The sequence below is a fragment of the Tympanuchus pallidicinctus genome, unplaced genomic scaffold, assembly GCF_026119805.1.
Source record: "Tympanuchus pallidicinctus isolate F22 unplaced genomic scaffold, pur_lepc_1.0 scaffold5, whole genome shotgun sequence".
Lineage (NCBI taxonomy): Eukaryota > Metazoa > Chordata > Aves > Galliformes > Phasianidae > Tympanuchus > Tympanuchus pallidicinctus.
The window spans coordinates 57,041,948-57,069,494 of NW_026294769.1; the positions used below are offsets into that span (position 1 = coordinate 57,041,948).

The 27,547-nt window shown below is 35.7% G+C and overlaps 1 protein-coding gene across 21 annotated transcripts in view; it reads left to right on the forward strand.

Moving 5' to 3' along the window:
* The window catches only part of RIMS2 (regulating synaptic membrane exocytosis 2), a 433,643-nt gene that overhangs the window by 233,389 nt on the left and 172,707 nt on the right, over window positions 1–27,547 (forward strand). For 11 of the 21 annotated variants that reach the window (XM_052704729.1, XM_052704718.1, XM_052704722.1 and 8 more), the window contains exons 5-14: window positions 1,321–1,529; window positions 3,051–3,170; window positions 4,045–4,144; window positions 5,988–6,111; window positions 8,782–8,828; window positions 9,871–9,983; window positions 16,081–16,128; window positions 24,494–24,624; window positions 26,332–26,503; window positions 27,071–27,224. In XM_052704729.1, the coding sequence (XP_052560689.1) occupies window positions 1,321–1,529; window positions 3,051–3,170; window positions 4,045–4,144; window positions 5,988–6,111; window positions 8,782–8,828; window positions 9,871–9,983; window positions 16,081–16,128; window positions 24,494–24,624; window positions 26,332–26,503; window positions 27,071–27,224 (1,218 nt within the window). Of the gene's footprint in view, window positions 1–1,128; window positions 1,197–1,320; window positions 1,530–3,050; window positions 3,171–4,044; window positions 4,145–5,987; window positions 6,112–8,781; window positions 8,829–9,870; window positions 9,984–16,080; window positions 16,129–24,493; window positions 24,625–26,331; window positions 26,504–27,070; window positions 27,225–27,547 lie in introns of all 21 variants that reach the window. The other 10 variants (XM_052704733.1, XM_052704737.1, XM_052704738.1 and 7 more) reach the window with 3 other exon arrangements.

Consider the following 27,547-nt stretch of genomic DNA (forward strand, 5'->3'; position numbering starts at 1 on the left):
TGAAGTAATGGAAATTGGAAAGTATCATTAAGGGTCTCTACTAAGAGTGGAACTACACTGGTTTTGTATTTTCTTGGTTTTGAAATTCAGTAGAAAAGCTAACATTTTGTCACACATAAAATAATATCGAAATCATCCAAAGCATACAGTAACAAAATATGTCATGTAGCATGTGTAGCATGTATTAATAATATTTTATATACGTATACACAAGAGAAAGAAACAGTAATAACATGTGTGGGTACCCTGCACAGATGAGAGCGTTTTATTAAAAGACAGGAACCACACCTCAGTTCTGTGGACAGCAGTGTTTAGACCTCTTCTTAGGACTGTGCTTCGAACTTTTCTTCCTGTCATCTTTCTGCCACACAGGTTGAATTCTGATTCTATAAAAGATATATATATATATATATATATCTGTCTTAGCAGAATGCTACACCTTTTTTCTGAGTTAAAAGGTACTTTATTAGAGTTCTTCCTGATATTTAACCACTAGACATTTATCTGGGTATTTCAATGCCATATGCTTTCTATTCCAAAGATATGTTGTATATTTGTTTTCCTTATCAATCTGTCATATTCTAACAGATCATTCAATCTTTCTAAAATTGTCTTCTACAGTACAGCTGAAAATAGCATCGTACTGTTCAAGTATTTTTGTTGAAGTGATCAAAAAAACACTGGTTTGTGTTGGAAGGCAAAGACGTCAGTTCCTTCATACAGGACACAAGACTCATTTCTCTGGGTTATGATGAGAACTGATCCATAATCAAATGCTTTCCTTTTTGGAAGTTACGAATACAATGCAATTTGCCCTTTCATTTTGTTCACAGGAGTTAATTTTATGGAAACAGTTAAACACTGTGAATCAGTGATGCTTCACACTGTACATAACTGTATGCACACGCAGGCACACATAAACATACCTCTTTTCTCACTGTATTTCATATTCCATGTGCTCTGTTGTTACCGTCTTGACTTTTTCTTGGAAGTGCCTTGCAAGTGCTGCTAGCAAAGGTTATGAATCAGACAGGATAATCAGAAGCCTTAACAGTTTTACTGTATCTTTGTCTGTCCTTTCTTCCACTTTTCCTTTACTGCACTATCTTGTCTGTGTGATTCTCGCAGGAGACATGGATTACAACTGGTTGGACCATACGTCTTGGCATAGCAGTGAGGCATCCCCAATGTCTTTGGTGAGACATGTGGAGCCTTACCACTTAGTTTCCTTTATCATTTCACATTTCCTTTGTTTTATTTACACCTTTGCATGTTTTTCTTTTTTATATCCTTTTTTTTTTTTTTATCCAACATCTATAGGGGACAGTCAAAGGGGAAAAAGAAAAACTAGTGAGCAGGCAGTTGTGTTGGATTCTAACACCTTATCCGAGAGACAAAAGAGAATGGTGTGCTTTGGTGACCAGTCTTTCGAAGAGGACTTGGAATGGTCTGAGCCTCAGATAAAAGACTCTGGGGTAGATACGTGTAGTAGCACAACTCTAAACGAGGAGCATAGCCATAGCGAGAAGGTACTGAGATTATGGAGCCTGCATTTTAACCTGCTCTTGGTCTTTGTTTGCTCTCTGTCACTCATTAAAATAGCGCATAAAATAGAAGACAGGATGTTTCTAGAGACACTGTAGCGTTTCTTAAGGTGCAGAAAAGAAAAACAAATGAAAAATCTCTGCATGCTTGCAGCTTTTACTGTTTGGCAGCCAAAGAAAAAAACATGAGGCACAAAGGAACGTTGTTCTTATGGTTGCATAATATCCTATCATGGTATTACCTTTAAGTGTACAGTAATTAACAATAAGGATTCTACTGATTGGCTTATTTGATTTACTGCATTCAAACTCCTGGGACTGAAATTAAATTAATAGTTTAAGTCCCCAATTAAAAGGAGAAAATTGGGTTTCTCTGCACAGAAAAGTTGTTTTTCTTTTTTCCCTTTCACTGTCATGATTGTTCTTTTGTTTTGTTGCCATGCCATTTTTTTGTGCAGTATTGTGCAGAATTAAAAGCTTTACTATCTGCTTTGGTGATTTTTATTTCTGCTTTTTGTTTGGTAGAGATTATGATCCATCATTTTAGAGTTACTACTTGTAATGGAAGCAAATTTGTCCGTGCCTGCTAATCTTGCATGAAATAGAGCATGAAAGTAGTATTTATCTGTGAAAAAGTGTTATGATTACACAAAATTAAAATGTTATTTAAAATTTTAGTAATTGCACCAACATACAACAATATGTGTAACCACACCTGTGTATGGCAGTGGAATAAAGCGTACTCTCTGGAAGCATTCAAGGCCAGGCTGGATGGGGCTGTGAGCAACCTGGTCTACAGAGAGGTGTCCCTGCCTATAGCAGGGGGTTGGAACTGGATGATCTTAAAGGTTCCTTCCAAGCCAAACCATCCTGTGATTCCATGAATAATGACATCTTGATTGTAACTATGCTCTGTATGTGAAGTGATTATTCAAAGAAACATTCATTACATTTAAATGAGAGCAAAGACCATCCCTTTAAAAATATTCGATAACTTTTAATATACTTGTACTGACAGAAAGTAAAACATTGCAAAAGTTTGTCAGTCTTACAGAAAACTGACATGTTTAGAATAGGAGAAAAAGGAGAAATTATGTCTCAAGTCAAATTTCCTTTTCAACTAACATGTGCTTTTTCTATATTACTTCTAATATTGACGTCTACGGTTGTTTTTGACAGTACTCTGATGGGACTGTTACAGTGCATAGATAACTGTGTATTGTTATCTGTATCTGTCTATTCATCAAGATGCAAAGATCAGTACTGATATTGAGAAATTGGATTTAGGAAAGTTGCTAATGTTCTTAAACATTAGAAATAGGTTTTGATGGACTGTATGTCCAAATAAATCTTCACCAGCACAATTTTGTCGTTCTGATACATTTAATATTAGTGTAATCATAAAACTTTCACTATGTTTTTAAAGTATCGGGAAATGAAAGTTGTTACTGAAATATTTTTCTTTAAATCATATTGACTGTCTTCTTCTTTACAACCATATGATAGCATCCAGTAACTTGGCAGCCATCCAAAGATGGAGACCGTCTCATTGGTCGGATTTTATTAAATAAGCGGCTAAAAGATGGAAGTGTGCCGAGAGACTCAGGAGCAATGCTTGGATTGAAGGTTGGTAATTAATAATTGTGCAGTGACTTACAAATCTCAGTTAAAGTAGCTACCTTTATAATGTAAGTATTCTCATAATACATAGTGGATCTAAACAGATATCTACATCCTCTTATTCTTAAAAATACCATATAAAGACGTTATACATGTAGTTACCAAGAGGAATTTTACAGGGTCTCTGACAGTCTCAAAAAATTACACTTTGTGAAGGCTAAACATGTTTTCACAAGTTTCTTGAGAATGGCTGCTCTGCAAAATGCACGAATTGCATCCTTGCTGAGCAGACCAAACTCAGTTCGGTCTTGAGCTGAGCACTGCACCGTGGTATAACTTCTGTTCCTCAAAAGATGGGAGGAATGTGAAAAATAAATTATCTTTTTTTATGACCTGAGCAACATTTGGAGGTTAATGACACTTCAGAGCAAAATCTGCTACTAGGAAAAAAGCAACTGTTTCTTGATTATTCCCCTCTGATTAATTGGTATGCTACATTTTAAATGCACAAAACTGAAAATTATTTCCTGTTCATATCTTGTCATCGCAAAGAGGATTTGTTTGCTTATTAAATGTATTTAATGCTTTGTGTGAATGTCATGGATTCTGTTACATTAATGTAACTATTTACATCTAAAAAATGTTGAAGTGAGCAGCCTAATGTCCAATGCTGTACTTTTTGGGGTACAGTGGAAGTTTGAAAGATTTATCTTACTGTATTTGCATTGTCTTTACGCTTTTAGTGTTTTTTTTCAAGTGTTTGCTTTACCTGGGTCACCTGAATACCAAAGAATTCCTTGAATTCTGTTTTTGTTTGCCAGGACGTTTAAGTAAGTTAAAGTAATTCTTATGCTATGAAAATAATTCCTCTTTGAAACAGGTAGTAGGAGGAAAGATGACTGAATCAGGTCGACTCTGTGCATTTATCACCAAAGTTAAAAAAGGAAGCTTAGCTGATACCGTGGGCCATCTTAGACCAGGTACGTATCTGCTGTAGCTCTATAATATGGAGCTGCTTTTGTAAAGGTGACAAGAAAGTGGGCTTAATTAGAAGGGAAATTATGTTGAATAGCTGTGATGAAATTTTGCAGAATGTCATGTCCCACCTGTGATTCGCAAATTCTCCCCAGTTAGATTAGGATGAAACAACATTCAAGGTCTGTACATAAGAGGAATAAACATTAACTTTAATAGGAGATGTCTATAAAAAATGTATCCCTAATGTACTAGCCCAGCAATTACATCTACCTAAGCTGTGTGACTTTATAGAAAATTCAACTAAACCTTGTATTACTTAAAAACTGTAAGAGAAAAATGAAAAAGAGAAAAATAAAAGAGGGGAGGCAGATCACCAGTCCTGAATCTAATGGCAGACCTGCCTGTAATTTTTTAAAATTTTTTTCTTATATCCAAACTAAATCTCCCCTCTTTTAGTTGGAAACCATTTCCCCATGTTCTACTGCAACAGACGCTGCTAAAGAGTCTGTCCCTTTCCTTCTTACAAACCCCTTCTAGATATTAAAATCTTGCCATCAGGCCTTCGTTAGGCCTTCGTTGAGCCTTCTCTTCTCCAGGCTGAACAGTCCCAGCTCTTTCAACCTGTCATCATGGGGGTTTTGTTTCATCCTTTGGATCATTTTTGTTATTTTATTTTCCAGGAAAAAATCATTTTCACTGCAAATTGTCATAGGATGAACTTTGGGGTGGCTATAATCATGCAGTATTTCCAAGTCTCAAAGGTAAATGAGTTGGACGTAGACTTGGACTCAGCATGTATGAAATGAAACAAGTCTGACAGATTTCCTTTTTTTTCCTTTCTTTTAAACTACGAATCCTCATTACTAAGTAAAGCAGCAATAGACTAGGAGGGGATGAACAAGCACTGGCATTTCTATGACACCATCTCACGGAACAAGTTCAGATGAATTTACATCACCATTTCATACACTAGAAGTTGGCACAGGAAGATCGCTTTACGTGTTTTAAGCCAGAGCCCAGTATTTGCTTTCCTTGAGAAGGGTCTTGATTCACCCTTTCTCAGGCATTGATCTGGACTCTTCCTAAAGGGGTCCAGACATCAGTTGTAATTGTCTCTCAGGGTGTTATCCAGGCTTGTTTTCTACACATCCAGGTTTGTCCTTACACAGAAATCAACTAGACATTCAGTTACTAAGTTATTGATATTATTATTTTTGTGACATACATAAAATCTCATGTTCTTCAAAATCATATTTTCGTGTTTTGTTCACATTTTCATACTCAATATTCTACTCATGTCCTGCCCTGTCAACTTATAGAGTATATGTTATTTGGACCTAACCTAAGCAGTCACAAATGACTGAGAAACTCTTAAGATCTGGGCCTATCCCAACATGCAAACCATGGATTGCTGCACTGGAGTATGTGCAAGAAATATTAATGTTAACTGAAGAACCATCTAAACCCTAAATACTAAACCTCTAGATGTAGATGAATCTTCAAAATAGTTAGATATTAGGTGAGATATGCTGTTTGAAAGATCTGCATTTTCTAAACAGCATCTTGAGTTTTGTTTTGAATCACAATTACTAACACAAGTAAGAGCCGTATCTAATTTAGTAGAAAGAGGTCTTACTGATGATGCTGCTGTTTCACTGAAGTTTATACATTCAAAGCAAGCTGCAGAAGACCTTCATTAGGATTTTCCTAAATGAAGGACTGAACTTTTTGAGAACACGGGTTTCACAATTCAGCAAACTGAGAATACAGTGGTTTAAATTGTCATTTTAAGTACAGTACACAGAAGCAGACTTCACAAGCAGATTGCTCTTACTGAAATTATAGGTGATGAAGTGCTGGAATGGAATGGAAGGCTACTACAAGGAGCTACCTTTGAGGAGGTATATAACATCATTTTAGAGTCCAAACCTGAGCCACAAGTGGAGCTTGTTGTTTCAAGACCAATTGGGTAAGTAATTTTGCCTTTTTTTTGTACTAAATGTGATCTAAAAAAAAAAAAAAAAATTGCTGAATTTTAGTGCACAGGATATCAGTCTTAAATACTGAAAACAGTAAAACTGCATGTAAAATTTTACCTTCATATGTGAAGGTTGTTATGAATTCAGCTATAAGGCATAGTATCTGGATGTATTTAACTCGAAGATGCAATATGTTTAGGATTATAATTTCATTTGATACTTTTAAACAAACTTGGTAGTAACAAAAATTACTTTATCTCATCAGTGAAATGAGAAGTTATCTCCTGCATATATACTGAACTGTAAACTCTCCATGGGAAAAGGTGTATCTTCTTACCTTATCTATAAAAACCTTTGTGTAACCTTGGGAGTTGTAATAGTAATGCTAATAGATTATATTGCTAGAAAAATACTGCCAAAGAGGAGGATTCACACTCCTTTCATATAAATGTAAGATCTTTCATAATTTCCCAAACAGATGTTTATAGCCAGGTTTCAAGGATTTGCTCTCATCTTGGAAATATTCCGTTGTCTTTTCTTTGTTCATTCTCTTAATTGTGTGAAACTTCATGCATTCTTTCAGTACTTTTCTGTTTCCTGCCTGTCATTTACCTTCCTTATTATCGTATCTTTTATTGCTGATGTTACCATGTGCTCCAGTTCCTCTCACTATAGCAGCTAACCTATAATTCCTGAAAGAAGTTGATGTGGGCTCTTGAGGTGCCCTATTCGGCATTAACTGTCTGCTATGTAATGTGAAGAAGTGAGCTACGTTGGGGCTAAAAAAATGTTACACACTTGGTTCCCGCTCTCTTTTTGCAGTAGATGTAAAAGAGTCTTCTCCAAAAACTCTAAACAGACGGCATTGTTGTTAATCTATGTGAACTGTAAACATATATATGTTATATATGCAAGAATTTTTTTCTGCTTTCCAATTCTCAGAAATATTCATTTTAAAATGCATCTTATTTTCACAGTTGCAACTTCTGAATATGGAAATTTTGCTTTGCATTTTAGTAATTATTCTATATAAGCTGTTTGCGACAGAACATATCTTAAAACGTGGAGAGATGCCAAAAGCTGCTTCTCCTTCTCTTATGGTTATATCAGTGAGAATTCACTGTAAGAAATACTATTCACACTACTGTGAAATACTGGGATCTGTATGTTTTAGATAAATTCTTCTGTATAATTCTGCTGTATAATTCTGCTGTATAATAACTGTGAAGTGATAGGCAGGTATTGCTTTCCTTGATAGTCTACAAATATCAATAATTTGGTATTCTACAAACATCAGATTTGCAAGCTTAAATATGTACTTTTTCAGTAGCCTTCGAAAGTTTCTTACATGTTTTTCTTAGTAACAACAGAGATAGTGATTTTTTCTTTTGTGGGCAATTGCACCTTTTGTTCACACAGTGTACTGGCTACTACACATCAATTCAGTTAGAAAGAGAGTTGAATCTGTTTAGTGCACCTGTTTTTGTAATGAGTTTTGAAAAATATTTGAAAAGCACATTCTGAAAGCTCACAAGATAAATTTTATGTCTGCATAGTACAGGTTCTTTTAACTATGGGAGACAGTAGATATCACTGGAAAAACTTGTAACTTTCCCTTCATTTTCGTATGTATACCTCTGTGGTGTTGACCTCAGCTGGCTGCCAGTCCCCTGCCAAGCAGCTCTCTTGCTTCCCCACACAGGTCCCCAAGGGTGCCAGCTCACACAGCCCTCCTTTCCCACCTCTGGCTCCTCCATGGCTGTAGGTGGAGATCTGCACTGCACAGTGTCCATGGGCTGCTGGGGGATGGCCTGGGCCTCTCCTGGGCTGCAGGGAGGTGAGCTCTGCTTGGAGCACCTCCTGCCCTCCTCCTCCTCTGACCTGGGTGCCTGCAGGGCTGTTCTCTCACCATTCTCACTCCCCTCTCTCACAGCTGCTGTGCAGCATTTTTTAGTTTTTTATTAAAATGTTCCAACAGAAGTGCCGCCATGCTGGCTGATGGCCACAGCTGTGCTTGGAGGTGGGTCTATTTCAGTGCCATCTGGAGCCACGTGTAACCTGTATGGGACAGTCCCAGCCCCTCAGAGGCCGCCCCTGCAGCCCCACCGCTGTCTTTGCCTTGCCATGTGAACTGCACGCACCCTTTAAAAAACAAGGTCTACTGAAATGCACTCTGTGATATTAAACACAGTTCTTGATATGACTCTCTGCTTTATGTTGCTCAAATGTCCCCAAAACACTTTTAACAGCATATAGGAATGTGTGGCCCTCATAGGATGAATATGTCCTGTGGGACTGAGGTAATCCGATGAGGTATTTCTGTGACAGTGTCGCTTCTGGCTTTTGTCTACAGAAAACTCTGGGATTGTTATATTCTGTTTGTTTGTTTGTTTGTTTTGTGTTTAATCATTTATTTTATTTGTGACTGTGCACCTTTCCTCCTGTATTCACTAAACCACATGTTCTGTAGTCTTAATTTTCCAATGAACTTATTCATACTGGACAAAGGATAGATCTTCCCAGTGGCTGCAGGCAGTTAAGGAGGTCATATGATTTTCCTGAGGCATTTGGTGATGACTTGTGAAGTGTCATATTTTAACTGAAACATAAATATGATTGTTAGATGAAGGATCAGCCTGTCTTCCTTTTCTTGTTTTCAGGGATATTCCCAGAATACCTGACAGCACACATGCACAGCTGGAGTCCAGTAAGTTTCAATTGTGAGGTAGAAAAATCCTCTTTCATGTAAGCACAAATAAATTGAAAAATCAGTATAGCTCTTGTCTCTTTGGCTCAATATCATTTTCCTGTGTGATCTATTTTCCTTTGTTAAATAATAAACTATCACAAGTCTGGCTATGCTGATTTAGGCTTGGCATTTGATTATAAGCTCAGGCTATTTTTTATTGAAAAGGAAACCACAATAATAATTAGTATACAAAAACATTAATTGCTGTTTTGAATTTCTTATTTTGTTGTTATGCAGCTTGTGAACTAAAAATTGGGGTGAACTGTTCATTATTTAGAACCTGAGTGGTATCTAATTTAAAACCAGAATACATATACTTTATTAGGATCATTCAGCACTCTTTAAATTGGCCGAACCATTATTTTGTGTGGGAAAAATAGCTTGTTCTTTGGTGCAGATCTGCTAGGATGAGTTTAAGCCTGGAGTTATTTTCTTGTCATTGTTTCGAAATTCTTTTAAAATGGCAGCTGTGAATAAATATAGTGGAATAAACTTGGACATAATAACGTGAGAAACCACTTCAGTAACTTTCCATTAAATTTTTCTTAACTTTTAATGTGTCAAAAGTTGTCCTCTGAGACCCTGTAGATTTGAAACAAAATGCACAAGATATATTATATATATCCTGTTAATTAAAAAAAAAAATTTGATAATTAGTGTGATTGTATGAGATAGTAAGCACTCTTCAAAAGCTGATTTCCTTTGACCACAGTGAAGTAACAAAGAATTTTCGACCTTCAACCTAATGACACGATCAACATGGCAAATACTTGAATGAACTATTAGTGGTTCTCTATTGCTGTTATGATAAACCTAAAAGCTTTTAATTGCATCTGAGCATTAGAAGATTGTCATTCTTTGGTCTTTTTATATAGATAAAGAGGTGATACAATAAGCTTTGTTGTACGTTTGGTTGAATTTTTATCCTTTTTATTTAAAGGATATAGTGAAAAAATGTATATCTGCTAGCATTTAAAAATATATTTATTTATAATTGCAGGTTCTAGTTCCTTTGAATCTCAGAAAATGGACCGACCTTCTATTTCAGTGACTTCTCCTATGAGTCCTGGCATGTTAAGGGACGTTCCACAGTTCTTGTCTGGACAACTTTCAGTATGTAAACATTTATTAATATTAATGTACTTTTTGCAGCATACACAATTCTCACTACAGAGTCTGAGCTATCTGTAGAATAAATTCCTTGTTAAAACAGTTAAACTGTAATCTCAGTACAGACAGGGCCGTCATTTCATAAGGAACATCCTGTTTTATCAGATTTTGGAAAATCTGTTAAAAAAAATTATGTTGAATTAGAGAAAGATATGCATGTTTGTCTTATCAGCTAGATCAGTAGTGTTAGTTTTTCAGAAAGACCAGTTCTTAGCCTCTAGTTGTGTTTGTGTTATTGAGTGTATGCACGTCAACTCTAGCACTGTAGATTTTATCACCAGTGTTCTTAGATATTAATATTGCTTATTTCCTATGCATTAGTTTTCATATATATCTCCAGACATCACATGATTGTTTATTACTGTAAATTGTATTTTATTTGTACCAAAGTTACTCACTTTTGTTCTTCACTCTCACTGAGAAAAAGATTCATTACATGAATTCTTTCCTTAAAAGGGTAAATTCTTTTGTATGAAACTGAAGGACATAGGTTTTGTACACGTTTCTGTGGCATTTACAACTCCAAAGTGTGATTTTTCAGAAGTGCCTGCTACAGTTTGAAAATGAGAGGAAAGCAGAATGGAAGCAGTGCAAAACTGATGTTAAATATGTTTGAAAATGTCACATTTATGTTTCTTCTAAGTTGTTTATGTTAAGATAATATGTGGGCTATAAAAATATGCATAAAATCTAAGCAGACTGTTTCTAGTCTTCTACAAGTGGTTTGTGGTATCGATGGAGAACAGGAAGAAACATTTTTCTGTCTGTTCAGCAGCCATGTTGCAATGCATGAGACATTATTTGTTTTCCTCATCAGACCAGCCATCTACAATGTATAATTTTTAATTTTCTCAAACTTTCATTCTTAACTGCTTTGAGAGACTCAGTCCTTTGGATAAATTGAAAAATATAAATCTTGATTGGCAGAGTGCAGAATACTATAGCTGCACAAAATACAATGAGAATGGAACACAAATGTGAACTATCAATCAGGTTTCTAAAAGTAGTAGAGTTTTACATGACAGAAAAATTGCGGATACCTGAAATGGTGGGAAAGAAATCTCTTTCAGCTAAATTTCATAAAAGATTACACTGTCAATAAGTTTTGGCTGCTAGCTCCTAGCCTGAAATTCAAGATACAGTGTTAGCTGCTCAGATATCCAATGCACAGACGCCGTGATCCAACCAGTCAGAATTGACTTTCTCAGGGTTTTTTAGCAAAGTTAGTAAGTCTTTTGCTTTTCTCGTTAGAAAGGATCTTGCATCTTGAAATGAGATTTGGAGGTGTATTCTAACTTACTGATAAGAACAGAATTAACTTTGTTTTACATTTCTAAATGGCATGTAAATTCAGCATTTAAGCCATGAAGGCATCAATCAATTTTTTTGTTTCTTTGTTTGTTTCAATATATTATTGCTTTTATTAATAAGTTTATAGCACTTGTTTTCATATTAAGAAACCAAATAATGCTAGGAAATGTTTAAAAGATCTTTCCTACATTTGTCCTCCTTGTAACTGCCTTACATACTTCATGTGATTATATAAGATGCCCTACTACACAATTTCTTCATTTCCCTCAAAAAGCAGCTGCTTTCTGAGAACACACAGCTCCAGCTGGTTACCACTGAGGTCAGAAATGCTCAGTAACTCTAAAGTAAATTCCCACTGTCTCCATGTAGGTATTTAAAGTAGGCGGTTTGAAAATTCGGTTACGTATCATAGCTCACCAGCTAAAGAAATGTTGGCAATATCTATGTGTTTTGGTGGCATGTTAAGGGCACGACCGAGCCCCAACTACTTTTTGGAGACTGGTGCTAAACTTTTTGCTTTATGAGGAAGAGTGGCTCTCACAGTGTCTGAAGATGGTGTGTAGAGATTGCAGTGAGGCACATGACAGGAATTTCCCCTAGAATGAATGGGGTGCAGAATATATTTTTAGAAAAAGATAAATTTAAGGGAACAGAAGTATTCTATAAGAACTGTTTCTTTCCAAATGGTAAATTTGGAAAACCGATATTCAAGTTAGTTTTGAAAGTTACAATTTTTGACATTTCAGATTAGGAGTTTAAAGTGTTTTGAAAACTGCACCATAAGTAATTTTTCTATCACTTTTTGAATTTTTACTTTCTCATTTTATACCTTTAAATAGTTTCCAAACTTTGGGCAAGTTAGAGGAAAAAAAACCCTGAAATTTCATAGGAGATGTATTGAAAAATTAGGATAAACTGCGTGATTTTTAATTTTGTACCCTTAGCAAAGGGAAAAACTGAATTTTTATAAGAACTTAGCTCCCCAAGTTTCAAAAAATATTTTACTTTGAACCCTGCAAAATGAAAGAGCTTCAATCGTTTGGTTTCTCACATTTCCAGTCATTCTTTTCTGACAAGAATGCTCCTCATTTTAAATAGCTGGGTAGATGCAAAAGACAAAAAGTGCTGCATTCCTAATGTAATTGGAAATGTGCTTTTTATGGTGAGTGCTGAGACAGGAGAATGAGTACAGGATCCTTGTGATAGATGGGGCAGGATGCTGTTTTCAGTGGAGATGGAGGATCAGCTGACATTCTGAGAAGTAGTGGCTGAATGCAGACAGCTGGGATGAATCTGAGGGAAGGATGGTTGAGATCTGGGGAATGTGCTCTGTGCTTTTGGACATTACCGTGTCATTCCAATGGGCTGCTGTTAGGGGAGCTGTGTGAAATAAGAGTTGGGGGCAGAAGTGGAGGGAGATACTTACAGACATTGGAAGCCTGAAGAGTTTGAATAGAAACTTTGATATATGCATCCTTTTTCAGGCACTGTGGTAGATCTCAAGGTTTTATTTTTCCTTTTTCTTTCTTTTTTTTTTTTTTTAATGATCAGTGTTTTGGAATTTACTCTGTCCAATATGTACTAGGAAGCATAATGCTAATGCAGTGGTAGGGTTAGTTTTTCTACTGCTTTTCAGTTTTCCCTATCTTCATTTCAGCCTATCTCCAATGCCAAACCTTTTAATACTATTTCATATGTAGCAAGATCAAAATAAAATGTCTCTGTGCTTAGATGCATATTTTGGCACGACTGTTTTGTAAGATTTGACTGACATTTTGTAAGATTTTGTATATTATCTGCATAGATAGATAGTGTTGAACAGAGTTTTGATTTGGTCTGAAAGTCCCGGTATGCAAAAAGCCAACTGAATTCTTATCTGTTTGTATTCATTGGCCAAGACATTTATGATTCAGTACACAATCTGCAGTCTTCATTGACAGGTCTTTTGAAGAGATGGAGAAGTCAAAAACACCTTTGAGGTGATTAAGCAGTTTTATTACTTAAAGGTTTCAGAATTACAACATTTTAGGTAAATATTAAGGTAAATGTTTAAATCAAAAGTTAAGTTTCTATGTTAGTGCATTTAACTCCTAATAAAAAAATAAGAAAACCCTAGGAACTATGTTAGAATGAACAAAAATTGGTTCCAGTGTCTGCCAGTCTGAATCTCATGTGTTCTGACCTATGCTGCAGTAGTTGTTCAGCCGGTTGCCATGATGCCTCTACTACTCAGGGATACCTTTCTCTACCAGATCAGTTTTCTATGTCTATTTATTGACATTTCTCTGTGTACGTGTTTTCTTCTGTTCTGGCTGCAGTAACTGTCCAGAGCAGGCTAATATAATTTCCCACAAAGAAAACTATCCCACATAACTAGAAATTCTTTCTTCTTTTATTAATTATTTTACCCAAAACATGTATTTTTGAAACAAATTCTATGCAGCTACAGTAAACTATTGGATGCTAAAATTTACCAGGGTACATGAATATTTTGTTATCTGTTCTTTCTGCAGTTTATTATGGTATTTTAATCCACATTATTCTTTCGGGGATATATCTTGACTTTTCTCTGCACATATTATTTAATTATTTTTTGCTTCATTTGAATCCTGTTTCTTTATTTTTTCACTGATTTTTCCTTTAATGTCATTTTGAAAAAGTCAGTATTATTTGTGTGGTGGTTCTCATTGCTTCATTACTGCATTCTGTCTACTATCAGTGTGCACGAAAAGCGTAACTTGGAATGATTTGGTGATAGCTAGGTTTAGAGACTGACAACATGGCTATAAGAACCTGTAAATGCATATACATATAAAATGACATTTCATTTTGTACTGGTAGAAATTCTGGCAGGAAAGTGGTATTATTTCTAAAACTAAACTATTTCCTCATACAGTTGAATCACAGAACTGTTTCAATAGATTTTCCATGCATTATTTATAATATTTATAAATTAATAAAAATGCAAGTATATGAATTATTTTAATTATCTGTAGCATAAAAAAATGCAGATACTGTGTGTTTGAAGGACATAATGTGTCATTGTATTGTGGGGCTGAGGTCAAGTATGAGAAATGTTCCTCTTTCCCCTTTTCTTTTTCCTCTTTTGCTTCACCTCCTTCTGTGTCAAGGCCAGTAAATTGCTGTTGCTCCCATAAAGTCAAGTCTGCAAAGTGCTAGGTAGTGCACACAGTGTGCTCATAGCCCACAATTTCTAAGACAGAATATGGCCAGTTAGGGTCCTTGGTGTATGGTGGGTTACATTCTGACCCTTTTAGGACTGTGATATTCTGGAATATGTGTAAAATGCGGAGCAGAAGCAAGCTGAAGATCTGCTTTCATTTTGCGTGACTAGATTCTGATTCTGGCTGCCTTACTTTGTGAGTGCAGTACTGCCTGTGCAGTGGAGCAACATGCAGCTGCTTCACCTCACTGAGCACAGGGGCACATCAGACAAAACTATGGTTTAGACTGTCAGATTGTCTTAAATATACTCCTGCTTTGATGTGAGAACAGATTACTTCACACATTTTGTGGAACAGTTTTCTCCAGCATCTGTGTTTGCCAAGTAAGCAAGGAGACTAGCAGAATGATCATCACTGCCTAACTCCATACTCTCAATACAGACCTTGCTGAAGAGAATATTGAGCAATAGCTTCTTTCTTCAACTTTGAAATAAATTATCTCAGGAAAACCAAGCAGAGAGGAAAGGAGATACAGCACTGTTGGATTGTTGTGATTGAACCCCATGTTCCTTTTTGACCCATTCACCCAGTTCTGAGGTACTGGCATGCTTTCGTTCCTGATCAGTCCCCACTCTCAGTGCCCTTTCTGTGCCACTCCATTAGCTTTAAGCCAAAGATGGAGTGCTTGGAGTTTGTAATGAGGCTAGGAAGTTGGGAGCATTACCTGTACTGACGTGGCTTTGGTGTAGCCACTGAGATCCACCAAATTACATGTGCTCTGAGGCGTTGCATTCATATACAAGGGTTATAAATGAGTCTATGAGTGCTGTGCAGCTAAGTTTATTTTATGTTCTAGATCTCATTTCATATTGGGATCTTCTGTATATACTGTATGCTATTTCAGTCATGATTGCTGGAGAATTGAAGTACACTGATTGCACCTTCTGCACTGTAATGATGATACAAGACAGCACTTTCTTTCAATCATTTTTAAAGTATTAGGGCTTTTTTAATGAAGTGCCCCTCGAAGCTGGAAAGGAAGGAAAGCCTTTTACTTACTTTACTCTAGAAAGTAACTAAAGCTGTCAGTGTGTGCACTGTGCTTGTTTCTGTCTCCAAATATGCATCTACAGTCTTTCTGAAATAGGTGGTCAAATTCAACTTATGTTTCCCATGCGACTTTCAAATCACACTTTGCTTATCTGCTACATTTGTTGATGTTATTTCTAAATCTGTTGTAAATGTTACCTGTAGACCTGTAAAGTGAAATCCTTGTTCCTGGGAAATCAGTGACAGAATTCCTGCTGACTTCCCTAAGGTCAGAATTTGAGTCTCAGGAGATTTATATAATTTGGTAATAGATTTACAGATTTCATTTATGCATTGCTCTAAAATACTTTGGTTTAGATAAATACATCCTTGGTGTAAAGCTGTGTTTAAAGTAATAGTTGTGTGTCTTTGTTTTTACTTTTGGTCTTTTAGTTTCCAGCGTGTTGTCCTTTTTGGTTTTGTTTTATTGCTTTTTCTTTAATTTTGCTTACCAGAGCCAAAGCCTTAGTAGAAGAACAACGCCTTTTGTTCCTAGGGTTCAGGTAAAGACTTCGTCTGCCTGACAGAAACTAAAGTTGTGTTTTTTTCTTTTGTTTGTTATGGAAAATGCATAGTAGGAAAACGTTACATTCTAGTCCGTTTTCCCATATTATTAGTGTGTTGCTTTAAGCCATATTAACAAGTTTCATGCCATTTTTGTGAGCAGCTTGTAAAGTTCTGCATGGGGTTTAAATACTAAATTACAATTTAAAGAGACAGCTACTTTTTGTTTTGCTGTTTATGCACTACTTAACTCACACAGGTTTCAACAATCCTGATGGCTATGTATCCCACATACAAAAAAGTGTGTACTGTTTGTGCAGTAAATAATTCTATGCTGTTCATGTTTGAGGTCATTCTATAAAGATTGATGTCTCTTTAAATCATTCATTATCATTACTTAACACATCCTTTTTTGCATTTTCCAAGTAATAGTAGCGCCTTGAGTGGAAGACAGGCAAATAAATTTGTACCTTGTCTAAACAGGCAAAATTTTTGCATATGAAACCTCATCCTTGCATTTTAAAAATGCATCAAAATAACCCAAACTCAATTTAACTAAAAAATGAACTCTCAATTTGTGTTACTGAATTCTTTAGCTTTGGTATTTTATGTAGGTACAAGTTGTTTGCCTATTTTCATTAGGAAACTTGTAAGGTACTGTAGATTAATGTAAAAGTAGGTTTTACTAATATTTAGCAGTGCTTATCTTGCTTTGCTGCATGTTTTTCACTTTCTTGTATGTAGAATATTATCTGCTTTTCTTACGAAATACCATTGTGGAGTTGTTAATCTTTTGTGTGGGAGCTATATAAATGTTCCTTATGTTTGCTCAGTTGCTCAAGGAAAGATGGAAAGGAGGGAATCTAAACGCTGAGAATGAAATATTTAAATTTCATATTGAAATGGGAAAAAGTTCATATAAATTTCTGAAAGAATTCTAAGTAAAACTGCAGGAAGTGATTTGGTTATGAATCAGATTTAATAAAGCACATTTTTTCACATTATTTTATTGTCCTAAAGTAGTCCTTAAATAGAAATTTAGAATAAAAATTCTATAAAAAGAGATTAAAAATAATATCTCAACAATACTCTTTTAAATAAATGTTAGTGTGAGCTACTGACATAGTTAGTATGCTTTCTGTTAAAAATTTAAAACAACCCTTCACGTGACTAAGGAAGCTGGCTTCTGCTTGTGGTAATGAAATCAAAGAGGGTACAAATCCAGTCAGAAATAGAGATAAATATTGTATATGACACAAGTAGACATTTAATATCTGTTTTCTTTTTACAAATGTTCAAAATAAATTAAGAAATAATATGATAGCTGTTCAATTTAAAAAGGAAACAAATGCTTGAAACCTGCAAGCTGCTTGTAATAATATAATGTATAAATTACTTGTAGTAGTCTTGTATTTAAGTCACATTATATAAAGAAATAGACATAGAATTGTCTGTTCTGCTTAAATTCTACTGTTCTCTAATGGAAAATATACTTTGTTCAAATGATTATGGTAGTAATTTAAGAAAATAAAACAAGCTCAGTGCTTGATTGGCAATACCCAGGAAAAGAAATTGCTTCTGCTGTTGTAGATAGGAACCATCTTTAGCTCCAGTTCTGTTTCTGTATGCTAGGAGCCTCTAAAAGTTTGTTTACAGATCTCAGTAGTTGTCCAAGCCGAAAGCAGTGATAGCAGAAGGGAGAATAGCTTTAAATTAAAAGAGGGGAGATTCAGGTTTGATGTTAGGAAGAAATTCTTCAATCACAGGGAGGTGAGGCCTTGCCATGGGCTGCCTTGAGGAGCTGTGGGTGCCCCATCCTTGGAAATGTTCAAGGCCAGGCTGGATGGAGCCCTGGGCAGTCTGATCTGGTGGGAGGCAGCCCTGCACAAGTCTAGGGGTTGGAACTAGTTTTGAAGTCCTTCCAACTGAAGCCATTGTATGCATCTATGAGAAATGTTCCTCATGGCAGCATCTTTAAGACTAGGTTGAAACAAAATCCCCTACCTGCCTGCTTCTTGTAGGGAAGGTTGATAGTAGCTTGAGATGGTTTAATCTAATATATTTCCATAATGCAGGTTACAGAGATGAACTTTAAACAAGCTGACTTAGGTGTTAGAAGCAGTCCAGTGGTAGTGCAGAACTCTGGTTTCTTTTTGGCATAAGAAATTAGCTTACACTGAGCTCTGAACTGTTGTTTGTGGTTGTCAGAATGTATACTTTACATTCTGGGCTGTGCTATGGCTGTGTTTGTAGAATTCTCAGTAAGAGTAAGCATCTCTTGCATTTCTGTTTATACCTTTGTTTCATTGCTCTTGACAGGAAATGCATATCTTTTTTCTTACTCTTGTCTTCTCTGCTTGTTAGTCTGAAACTGATCCTGGTGATGTACGTCCCAGATCCTGGCACAAGTTCCTCCTCTGCACTTCTGTCTCTGTGTCACTCAATTCATTTACTCTGTCTCTTGTATCACTGGATGAATTAAAAATTAACCTTGTTTTACTGGAAGGAAAAACATACAAGTTCATTTTCCCCAGTCGTTCACCTTTCTCTTGAACTTTTACTACTTACACAGCACTTGAAAACGTGCACATCTATTTCTTGAACTTTTAGATTACTTTTAACATATAAGCAATTTTCTTACAGGATGATGTTTTGCAGTATCTTGGTAGAGAATCATATGTTCATGAATGTGTTTTCACTGTGGCATCTTTCATTTTTTGGAGCCTCATTTTGACCCATAGTTGCCATTTAACTACTATTTTTACTTCTAACTTCAGTCATTTCAAACGTCTTTTTTTGTTTCAGTGCAGAACATCGGTATCTTTAATCATACATGAAGATAAATGCATGCATCTATTTGGCCTTATTGAAATAAAAAATGGAGCCACTAAAAAAGAAATGTGAGACATACCTAGGTTAAAATACTTAAATACCTTCATAATTTTCTGCACTCAGATCCCAGAAGCTCTTCTGTTTAACAGTCTTTTCTTGTATTTGTTCCAATACGTACAGCAGCAAACAGAATAGTTCTAGATTTAGCAACTTTGAGTAATCAGCATTTGTTAGAGGTAGATTTAAAAGCAACCGAAGCTCGTCTTAAGCTACACTAGGGACTTTACCACCCCAGAGCAATGTCTTTGTCTACATAAACTTAGTCCAAATAAAATTGTTTCAAGCATTTTCAAAGATAAATTGAGACATTTTTTCTTCAGTTGTATATCTTGCTGGTGTATCTCTTATTTCAGAATAATGTGGGGGGGGGTGGAAAAAAGGAAACAATAGTATCTCAGTTTCAAAGAATTATGCTAATAAGCAGCTATGTAGGTTACATGAAATATTGTAATGAAAACCACAAGAAAAAAAATGCTTTGTCATCAGTTTCTCAAACCTCGCATTGTTTGAGTGGTACTTTGGCTGGGGTGGTAAAATTCAGGCTGCAGGGCAGGCATTCACTTCCAATGGTAAAAATTGTCTCTCTTGTCCATGAGGTTCATGAAGTAAGACCTAAATAAATAAATAAATAAAATATAGAGCAGAATGTATAAATGTATTCTGTTTTTAAATCTGAAGTTGTCACTTATGATGCCATGTGCCTCTATGTGTACTACACAAAACCACATTGGAATTAGTTAAGCATTCAAGCAGTCAGCATGCATGAAAGAGGAATATGGGAAATGACAATAATATTATCTAGATTTTCATAATTGATTTCCCTTATGCATATTTATTAGAATATAGATCCTAATTACATGATTACTTTTTTTCTAGAACTCTGATCTTAATTACTACATTGATTAAAAAGTTTTTAGTTAAGACAAGATCTGAAAAAGGATGAAATCTAATAAAGTGAATTTGTTAGGTTAGTTTATAGATTTAAATTTATACTAGCTTGAGGTGCCTTGTGGAAGATCCTGGACTTAGACAGTTGAAGAAAAGAAGCAGGTACCTCAGTATCTGCAGAGAATGATCTAGCCCAAATAAGGGACACATCCCCATAAGTCTGTTTGAAACTTAGGCTACTCCAGAGTGTGAGACACCTCTCCAGAGAGAGATGTCTGTCTCTTCTTCTGAGCTTGCAGAAGACCAAACAGCAGTAATAGATTCCTGCATCCTTATTTCTTAGAATTCATCAACAGTCAGCTTTTATAAAATGTTTTATATGTGGGAAACTCATTCCAGAAAATGTACATCTTTGTTTTAAGCTCTTTTTAGGCTACTGAAATTAAGTCTGACTCTCAGAGAAATGCCTTTAACATCCTTTTCTTCTCTGGAGCAGGAAGTCTTATGTGAAGCTGAGATATTCTGTGGTCACGGATACAAGTGTGTGATGTGGTTATAGTGAAAGAAGCTTAATTTTAGTGTATCAGATTCCAGACCTGCCAACTAGAATGTGCATTGATCTTGCATTGTATCAGTATTGGATAAAAATCAGAATTCTTGAAACTAGGACCAGACTCTCAGCCCTGTCCCCCTCACTTTCCTACCCCTAAGAGGTACCTACATCATCTGTCTACAGAAGTATTCTTGTTTATTCTGCTTTGTACATCAGGTGTTTCTACCTGGAAGCCCATCTCCAGGAGTTCAGCATCTGCTGAGCTCTATGGATGACAGATCATCTCACAGTTTCAGGGTTTATTGTGTTCAGATATCTGTTTGCCTGAATGTAGGTCACAACAGAAATTTAGTCAAGCATTAGGTGCACATCTGCCTAGGGCAGGGCAGCATGGGAGCGTGTGTATGGCTAATTATAAGTTCCAGGACTTCAGCATTAAGGAAAAAAATCTCTAGAAAGCCTTCAGATGAAATCACTTTCTGACTAGAGTACTTTTTAGTTGCTGAAATCCTAAATTATCTAGGTTGACACAGTTGTATTCGGGATGTTTCTTATGGGTTCTGCTGGTCCACACATGCACCAGCTCATCAGCCATCTTGTTTTTTTTTTTGTGATGCATTTTCTGTGCTGTAGTTTTGGTTTTCTCCTTCCCCCATTTAGATCAGGATTGCACATGTCACAGTTTCTTAAATAGTCTAAGCTTTTACTTGAAGATTTGTAGATTCTCCTCTGTTATTCAGCTGCTTAAGTTATTGGTGCTGAGCATCACAGTACCTGTGCATGCCTTTGAGTCTTCTTGTGAGTCTTCCTCACTGAGGACTGAATAATTTAATGTTCTTCACTTTGTAGTGTTAAGAATCTTTTCTACAAACTGCTTAACAAAACTATAAAGAAAAAAAATCATTTTCTCACCAGCTTTCCTGTTACACACATGGTATCCCATATTTATTTCACTATATGAAATTCATCCGATATTATCAGATGTGTACTACAATTTTACGGTTGGACTGGATGATCTCTTAGGTCTTTTCCAACCTTGGTGATTCTATGATTCTATGATTCTATGATTTTTCTGCATTTGTGAATAAAGAATTGAGACTTTATCATCAAAATCTGACACAACGAGCACCTGATTTTTCAGTGACATAAGCATTGTTCAGATGTAATACATTAGACTTCAAACACTTTGTAGTACTTCAGTTTAGGGTCCAGAGCCTCAGCCCAAGCTCCCAGGCAGTGAAGAACATGTAATTTATAAATAGTACACCCTTCCAACACACAAGGCCTCTGGGAAAGAAGGAGGGGTGGAATCAGACTGCAATTGGCTACAAAGGTCTTAACTGACCTTTTTATGAGTAGAAAAGAAAAGCTTCTTTGAGGAAAATACCATCCATCTGGATATTATGTCATAATAAGGCATGTGCAAATGGGACAGAATTAGGTCAGTTCTACACCCAAACCCATTTTTCATATTCAGTATGCTACCCAAACTCCTTCTTTCTCACTTGCTTTTACATTTTCCTGTCCTGACTTCTTATCGTATTTTCTTCAATCTCAATCTAACTATGCAATGCCTTCTGTGCCAGTTAGGACCTGGATTGTTCCTCATTTGTTGACTCATTCAATTTTTCTCATCCAGTCCAGTTTTTCCCCTCTTCTTTGGTCCCTGATGTCAATGATTCAGTTGTTCTTGTGTTCCACCAAGAAACATCCATTATATTTTACTTTTCCAGTCATTGTAATATTTCTTATCGCTCTCATCTTCCTTCTTCTAAACCCATGAGAATGCAAGCCCATCATCCCCTCCAAGGAATTCTTCATCGATTCTTGCACTCTAGCTTTCTTTCCTTCTCATCTTTTCATCCAAATTAATTCTTGGATTACAAGTGTTTTTTCTGTATGAGTGTTAACATTTTTGGTCATAATTCTGCCTCCTGACCTGGCCAGTAAAGAATTACTGGGACAGTATACCTATTATGCATATATTTTTTTTAAATTTTATCAGAGTATTAATAGAAGAGTATTAGATGTGTGTTAGTGCAAATTTTGAGTTCTTGTGGCAAAACACAGACAATAGAGCATCTCAAAGACATAGTGTTAGATGATTTAACATTCCCCTTAGTCTCATTCTCCAAACCATTTTGGCAAAGTCTTCCTGCAAAAATCCAGTCAAACAACTGTAGCAAAGAAATATTTAGCTTAAATATGAGTAAATAATTGTAGTTGCTTTTTTTTTTTTTTTTTTTTTTTTTGCATCTAGGTGTGTATTATGTTAACTTCATTGAGTTTGTGGATCATAAATACGTTGGATTCTGATTAAGGAAGGTTAATTTTTCCGCTGAAAAAGGCAGGTGATGAAGATTTTCTTCAGTGCAACTCCCCTTGGTGTGTAGGACGAGCCAGTGCTTGAGCGCAGATGAGGACTCCCTTCAGGAGGATGGTTTATTTAGGGTCAGAGATCATGTAATTTGACATGCACTGCAGAGGTCAACAAAGCTTCTCTTTGAGTTCAAATTGTTGACGCTCATATTGTTGGTGCTAAGCTTTCTACTTGCTATCTGTTGAACAGATCTGTAGTCCAGATATTATCAGTTTAGAGAAATTCCCTTGCTTTATAGGCATGGAAGAACAACGTCTAGAAATGTCTCTAGAGACTTATTAATTTCTCTCACACTATTTTCTACTTCAGTAGTTACAAAACCCTGTTACTGCTGGTACCAGAAACATACAAAGTCAGTAGAAGGGCCAATAACATTCCAGTAGTGGATTTCTATCCACCCTCTTCTGAAGTCCAAACACTGTTCATCGGTGGCTGCAACCTAAGTATTCCTGCACTCTGATGGTGTAGGAAGAGGTACAATCCCACCATTAGATGAATTGGTATGTCTTACTGTCATCTCAGTTACTTCATTAATTAGGAACAACAGAAAGCTAAATGAGCCTCTTGTTGATTGGTCAGAAGTCTTAAGAATTGTGTCAAGACCTTTCTCTAAATCACTGAAATGCTGAAGATGAGAAGCTGTATAGCAGATGAAGATCCCGTATCTGAAATAATGCTCCACAGAAAGTGCATGTATCTCTGATGTTTACCTTAGCTGGGGTTTATTGACGTATACCTTATCTAGAGTTTATTTGTGCCTAAAGGTACTCTGCTTTGTTGTGCAGCCAGGCATTACTCTCATTCCCATAAATTCAGGGAGGAAACTTCTTTAAATATCCATCAAACTGGCCATGAAGAGAGCTTTCTCTGTCAGTTGCAGTTAACACTATCTCAGAGGTACCCCCATGTAATATCTCCCTGGCTGTTTGAAAAGCTTTACTTTGCCTTACCTGCACCATATCCCCTGTTAGAATTAGTGCTGTAAAGTAGGTGTATCCTCTCCTTGAATGATACATTCGCGGCTATATTATTCAAACTAGAATAGCTAAACAGCAGCGCTTAATGAACATAGTGAAAATGTTTGCTAGACAACGTCTAAGACTGTTTAATAATGATTTCCACAGATTAGTAATGTTAGTTTTTGCCTTGTTGTTGCTGAATTTGATTGGGAAGAGAGTTGTTCTACTGAACCTGTTTTTCTCTTACAACTTTGGGGGTTATTTTTACCTTATCCCATGGTCTTTCCAGCACAGCAGGGCATAAACATTCACTCATTCATTGTGCATAAAACACCTAGAAATGCATACATATGAATGCCGTACATCAGTAATACGAGTAATACATTACATTACTAAGTAATGCATTATGCTGCCAAGGAACAATAATCCTAACCCTAATACCATGAGAAAAAAATAGTATGAAATAATGTATTCATTATACAAGGTTCTAAAAATGAGTAACTCCAGGTACGTTCTGAAGCTATTATAGTAGGAATATATTTTTCTGCTTTACTACAAATGCAAACTAGTACGCAATATTTTGTGCTTAAGCAACCAATATAAATAGTAGCTAAAGAGTAAATTTAATTTAAAAATTAATATGGTACTTTGTTTTAGAAATGAGTCCACTAATTAATATTTTCTCATTACAGATAAAACTGTGGTACGACAAGGTTGGTCATCAGTTAATAGTGACAATACTGGGAGCAAAGGATCTTCCTTCAAGGGAAGATGGGAGACCAAGGAATCCTTATGTTAAAATTTACTTTCTTCCAGACAGAAGGTAAAGTGAACAGACAAGAAGTGTTTGAATAAGAATTAGCTGAGCTTACCTGTCATACACTTATGGAAACATTACAGTTTGAAGTTCCTTAATAGAGCATGCTACGTAACAACAACATGTCTTTGGACATTGAATATTAACTGACATTTAGTGGCTATTTTGTTAAATACTGAATAGAAAAGTAAAGGCAGGTGTACAACATTGCATGTGAAACAGTTATTTGCAAAGCATTTTGTTAGTGTTCTGTAATACCCGTATTCCTTATGACAGTTATTCCTGTCTAGAGCAAAGAAGATGCTGCAAAAATAGGTTCACAGATTTCTAGACCGATCAGACCAGCTGGCTGGTTTTTCCCATTCAAAGCAGGAAAAAAATTTGCGACCAAAATGGGTGTATTTTTTTAATAGTAATTGGTGTTTCACAAGAATTAGTTCATCTTCCTATTCATATAAAATGTTCAGAACTTTTTGAAATTATGACGTGTTTTCTATCAAATATGTAACAATTAGCAAGTTGTCATATGGCAGGAAAATTCATTTTATTTTCCTCAGAAGTAAAAGCTAAGTAAGCAAAATATATTTCTTGTGTAAGAGAAGAAAACGTGCTAGAGGTAAAATATGCTTAAATAAGTGAAGCGTTTAATTAGATGAAAATACAAAATTCTCTTTGATTAAACAGATTTGAACGGAAAAGCTTGTCCAGTGTAACTTATTTCAGTTTTCAAGGGTAAATGAATTTTTATCGTAATACAATAATAGCATTATTTGCTTTAATAATGTGTCCCAAAATATTATGTCTTAGTTAATCTGTTGACCCAGTTTCTAAGTAACTGTTCATAAATATAGTAACTACATTACGATTGCATGTACTTCCAAAGTATGCGAGTACTTCATTGCTATATTAAAAAATCCACATTAATTTTAATGCCACAGCTGCATATGTGGCAATCAGCAGGTTTAATATTAAGCATTTTTCTGAGAACTCTTCTCAGTATTGTCAACAAAAGGAGTGTGGGTGTTTTGTAGTGAAACTCATTTTCATCAGAAAATACGAGTTCTTGCAAGCCGAAATATTCTGGAAAACACATTGCTCTCAGCAACACCCTTGAGCCTGACCCAGGATTCCCACGGTAGCCGTGCATAAGGCTCCAAAAAGTCAGGCTCGCCTCATGGTGAGATCTGCCTTCAAATTGGTGACCCAAAGGATTGTCTTGGAAACTGTTTTGAGACCACTGTTTCTGAGTGTTGCTGGAAGAGCTTATGTAACATATTCCCAGGGCCTCTGGTGTCTTAGCTGGCTTACTTATCTGAAATGCAGTTTTTTGCTGTGTCCAGCGTTGTCTGCACATGCATGGTACTATTGCTCCACGACTCTTGGGAATCCTGTCCATAGAAGTATACATGTATTTATGAAAAATCCATGTTTACTGTTTTCAAAACAAATATAGAAAACAATTTCTTTTTTCTGAGGGAATTTCTTAGACTGGGAATTGACGTGCAAACTGTGAAATCAGCTGACTACAGAGTTTAATATCAAGTTACAAATTGTCCCCAATACATACATTGAACTTCACTGTATCATGAACAAACTCTGACATACATTACTAGAGTATTTCCATAACGTTATACAACGTGTTGCTGGTTTAAGATTTGCTGCTCTTCATGATACGTTTTTTACAGTTTATATTTAATTTTTTTTTTTCTTCAGTGATAAAAATAAAAGAAGAACAAAAACAGTAAAGAAAACATTGGAACCCAAGTGGAACCAGACATTCATTTATTCTCCAGTTCATCGGAGAGAGTTTAGAGAACGGATGTTAGAAATTACTCTTTGGGACCAAGCACGAGTTCGGGAGGAAGAAAGTGAATTTTTAGGAGAGGTATGCAATTATTGGTACTTATCACAGGAATTGATTAGTCCACATACTCATATTTAGGATACAGTAATTTTTAATAAAGCAATTATTAGTAAAGCAAAGATGTTTAAAATTGTGAATTTGTCCTTATTTCATTAGGTTGTATTTGGCACATAGTACTGATATGAGATTCTTTCTGTATTTCGTCTGTTTTAGTAATTGGATGCACACAGTCTCTCAATTTGTTTGAGAAATGTTTAATAAAATCTGCATTTCACACGCTTTTATTTTAACAGAATATTGAAATGTTGCTGACTAACTCTCTACAAATTGTTTGAATACAGTTAAGATTGTTGTAAGGTGATAAGGGCCACGTGAAAATTTTATTTGTGTATTTAGTATAGAAAGGCACAGAAAATGCCTTCTTATAAAGTGCAGGATTTTAACACTTTTAAAAGGCAAATGCATTAACTTAAAAGACAAAGTCCTTAACAGTAAGGGAATAACAGAATAAAATTTATGAACATTCGTATTTTAAAATGCAGTTATATAATGGTTACCTATTTTAATCTTTTTTTTTTTTTCTTTTAGATTCTTATTGAGTTAGAGACGGCACTACTAGATGATGAACCTCACTGGTACAAACTTCAAACACATGATGTCTCTTCATTGCCACTTCCCCATCCCTCACCATATTTGCCACGAAGACAGCTCCATGGCGAGAGTCCTACACGGAGGTTACAAAGTAGGTTGTTAGTTTTATCCATGGTGCATAGTTTGTTTGGATTAATGTGTAAAATATGGTAAATTCTTGTAGATGGCAGCTGACAGAATTTGTGTGTTCAATTGCAGCTCTTATGAATCAAGTTATTTATGATTACTTTTAAGAGTTTGAAATGTTAACCAATGGTATTATTGAACACTGTGCAATACAACATTGTTTTCTTAAGAGGCAACCTGGTTTAGATTATGAGTTTCAGCAAGTTATCTTGCTCTTCTACGATGTGCTTTCTTTATCTTAAAGTCCCATATTACATATCTTATCTCCCATTTTACATTTATCTTTTC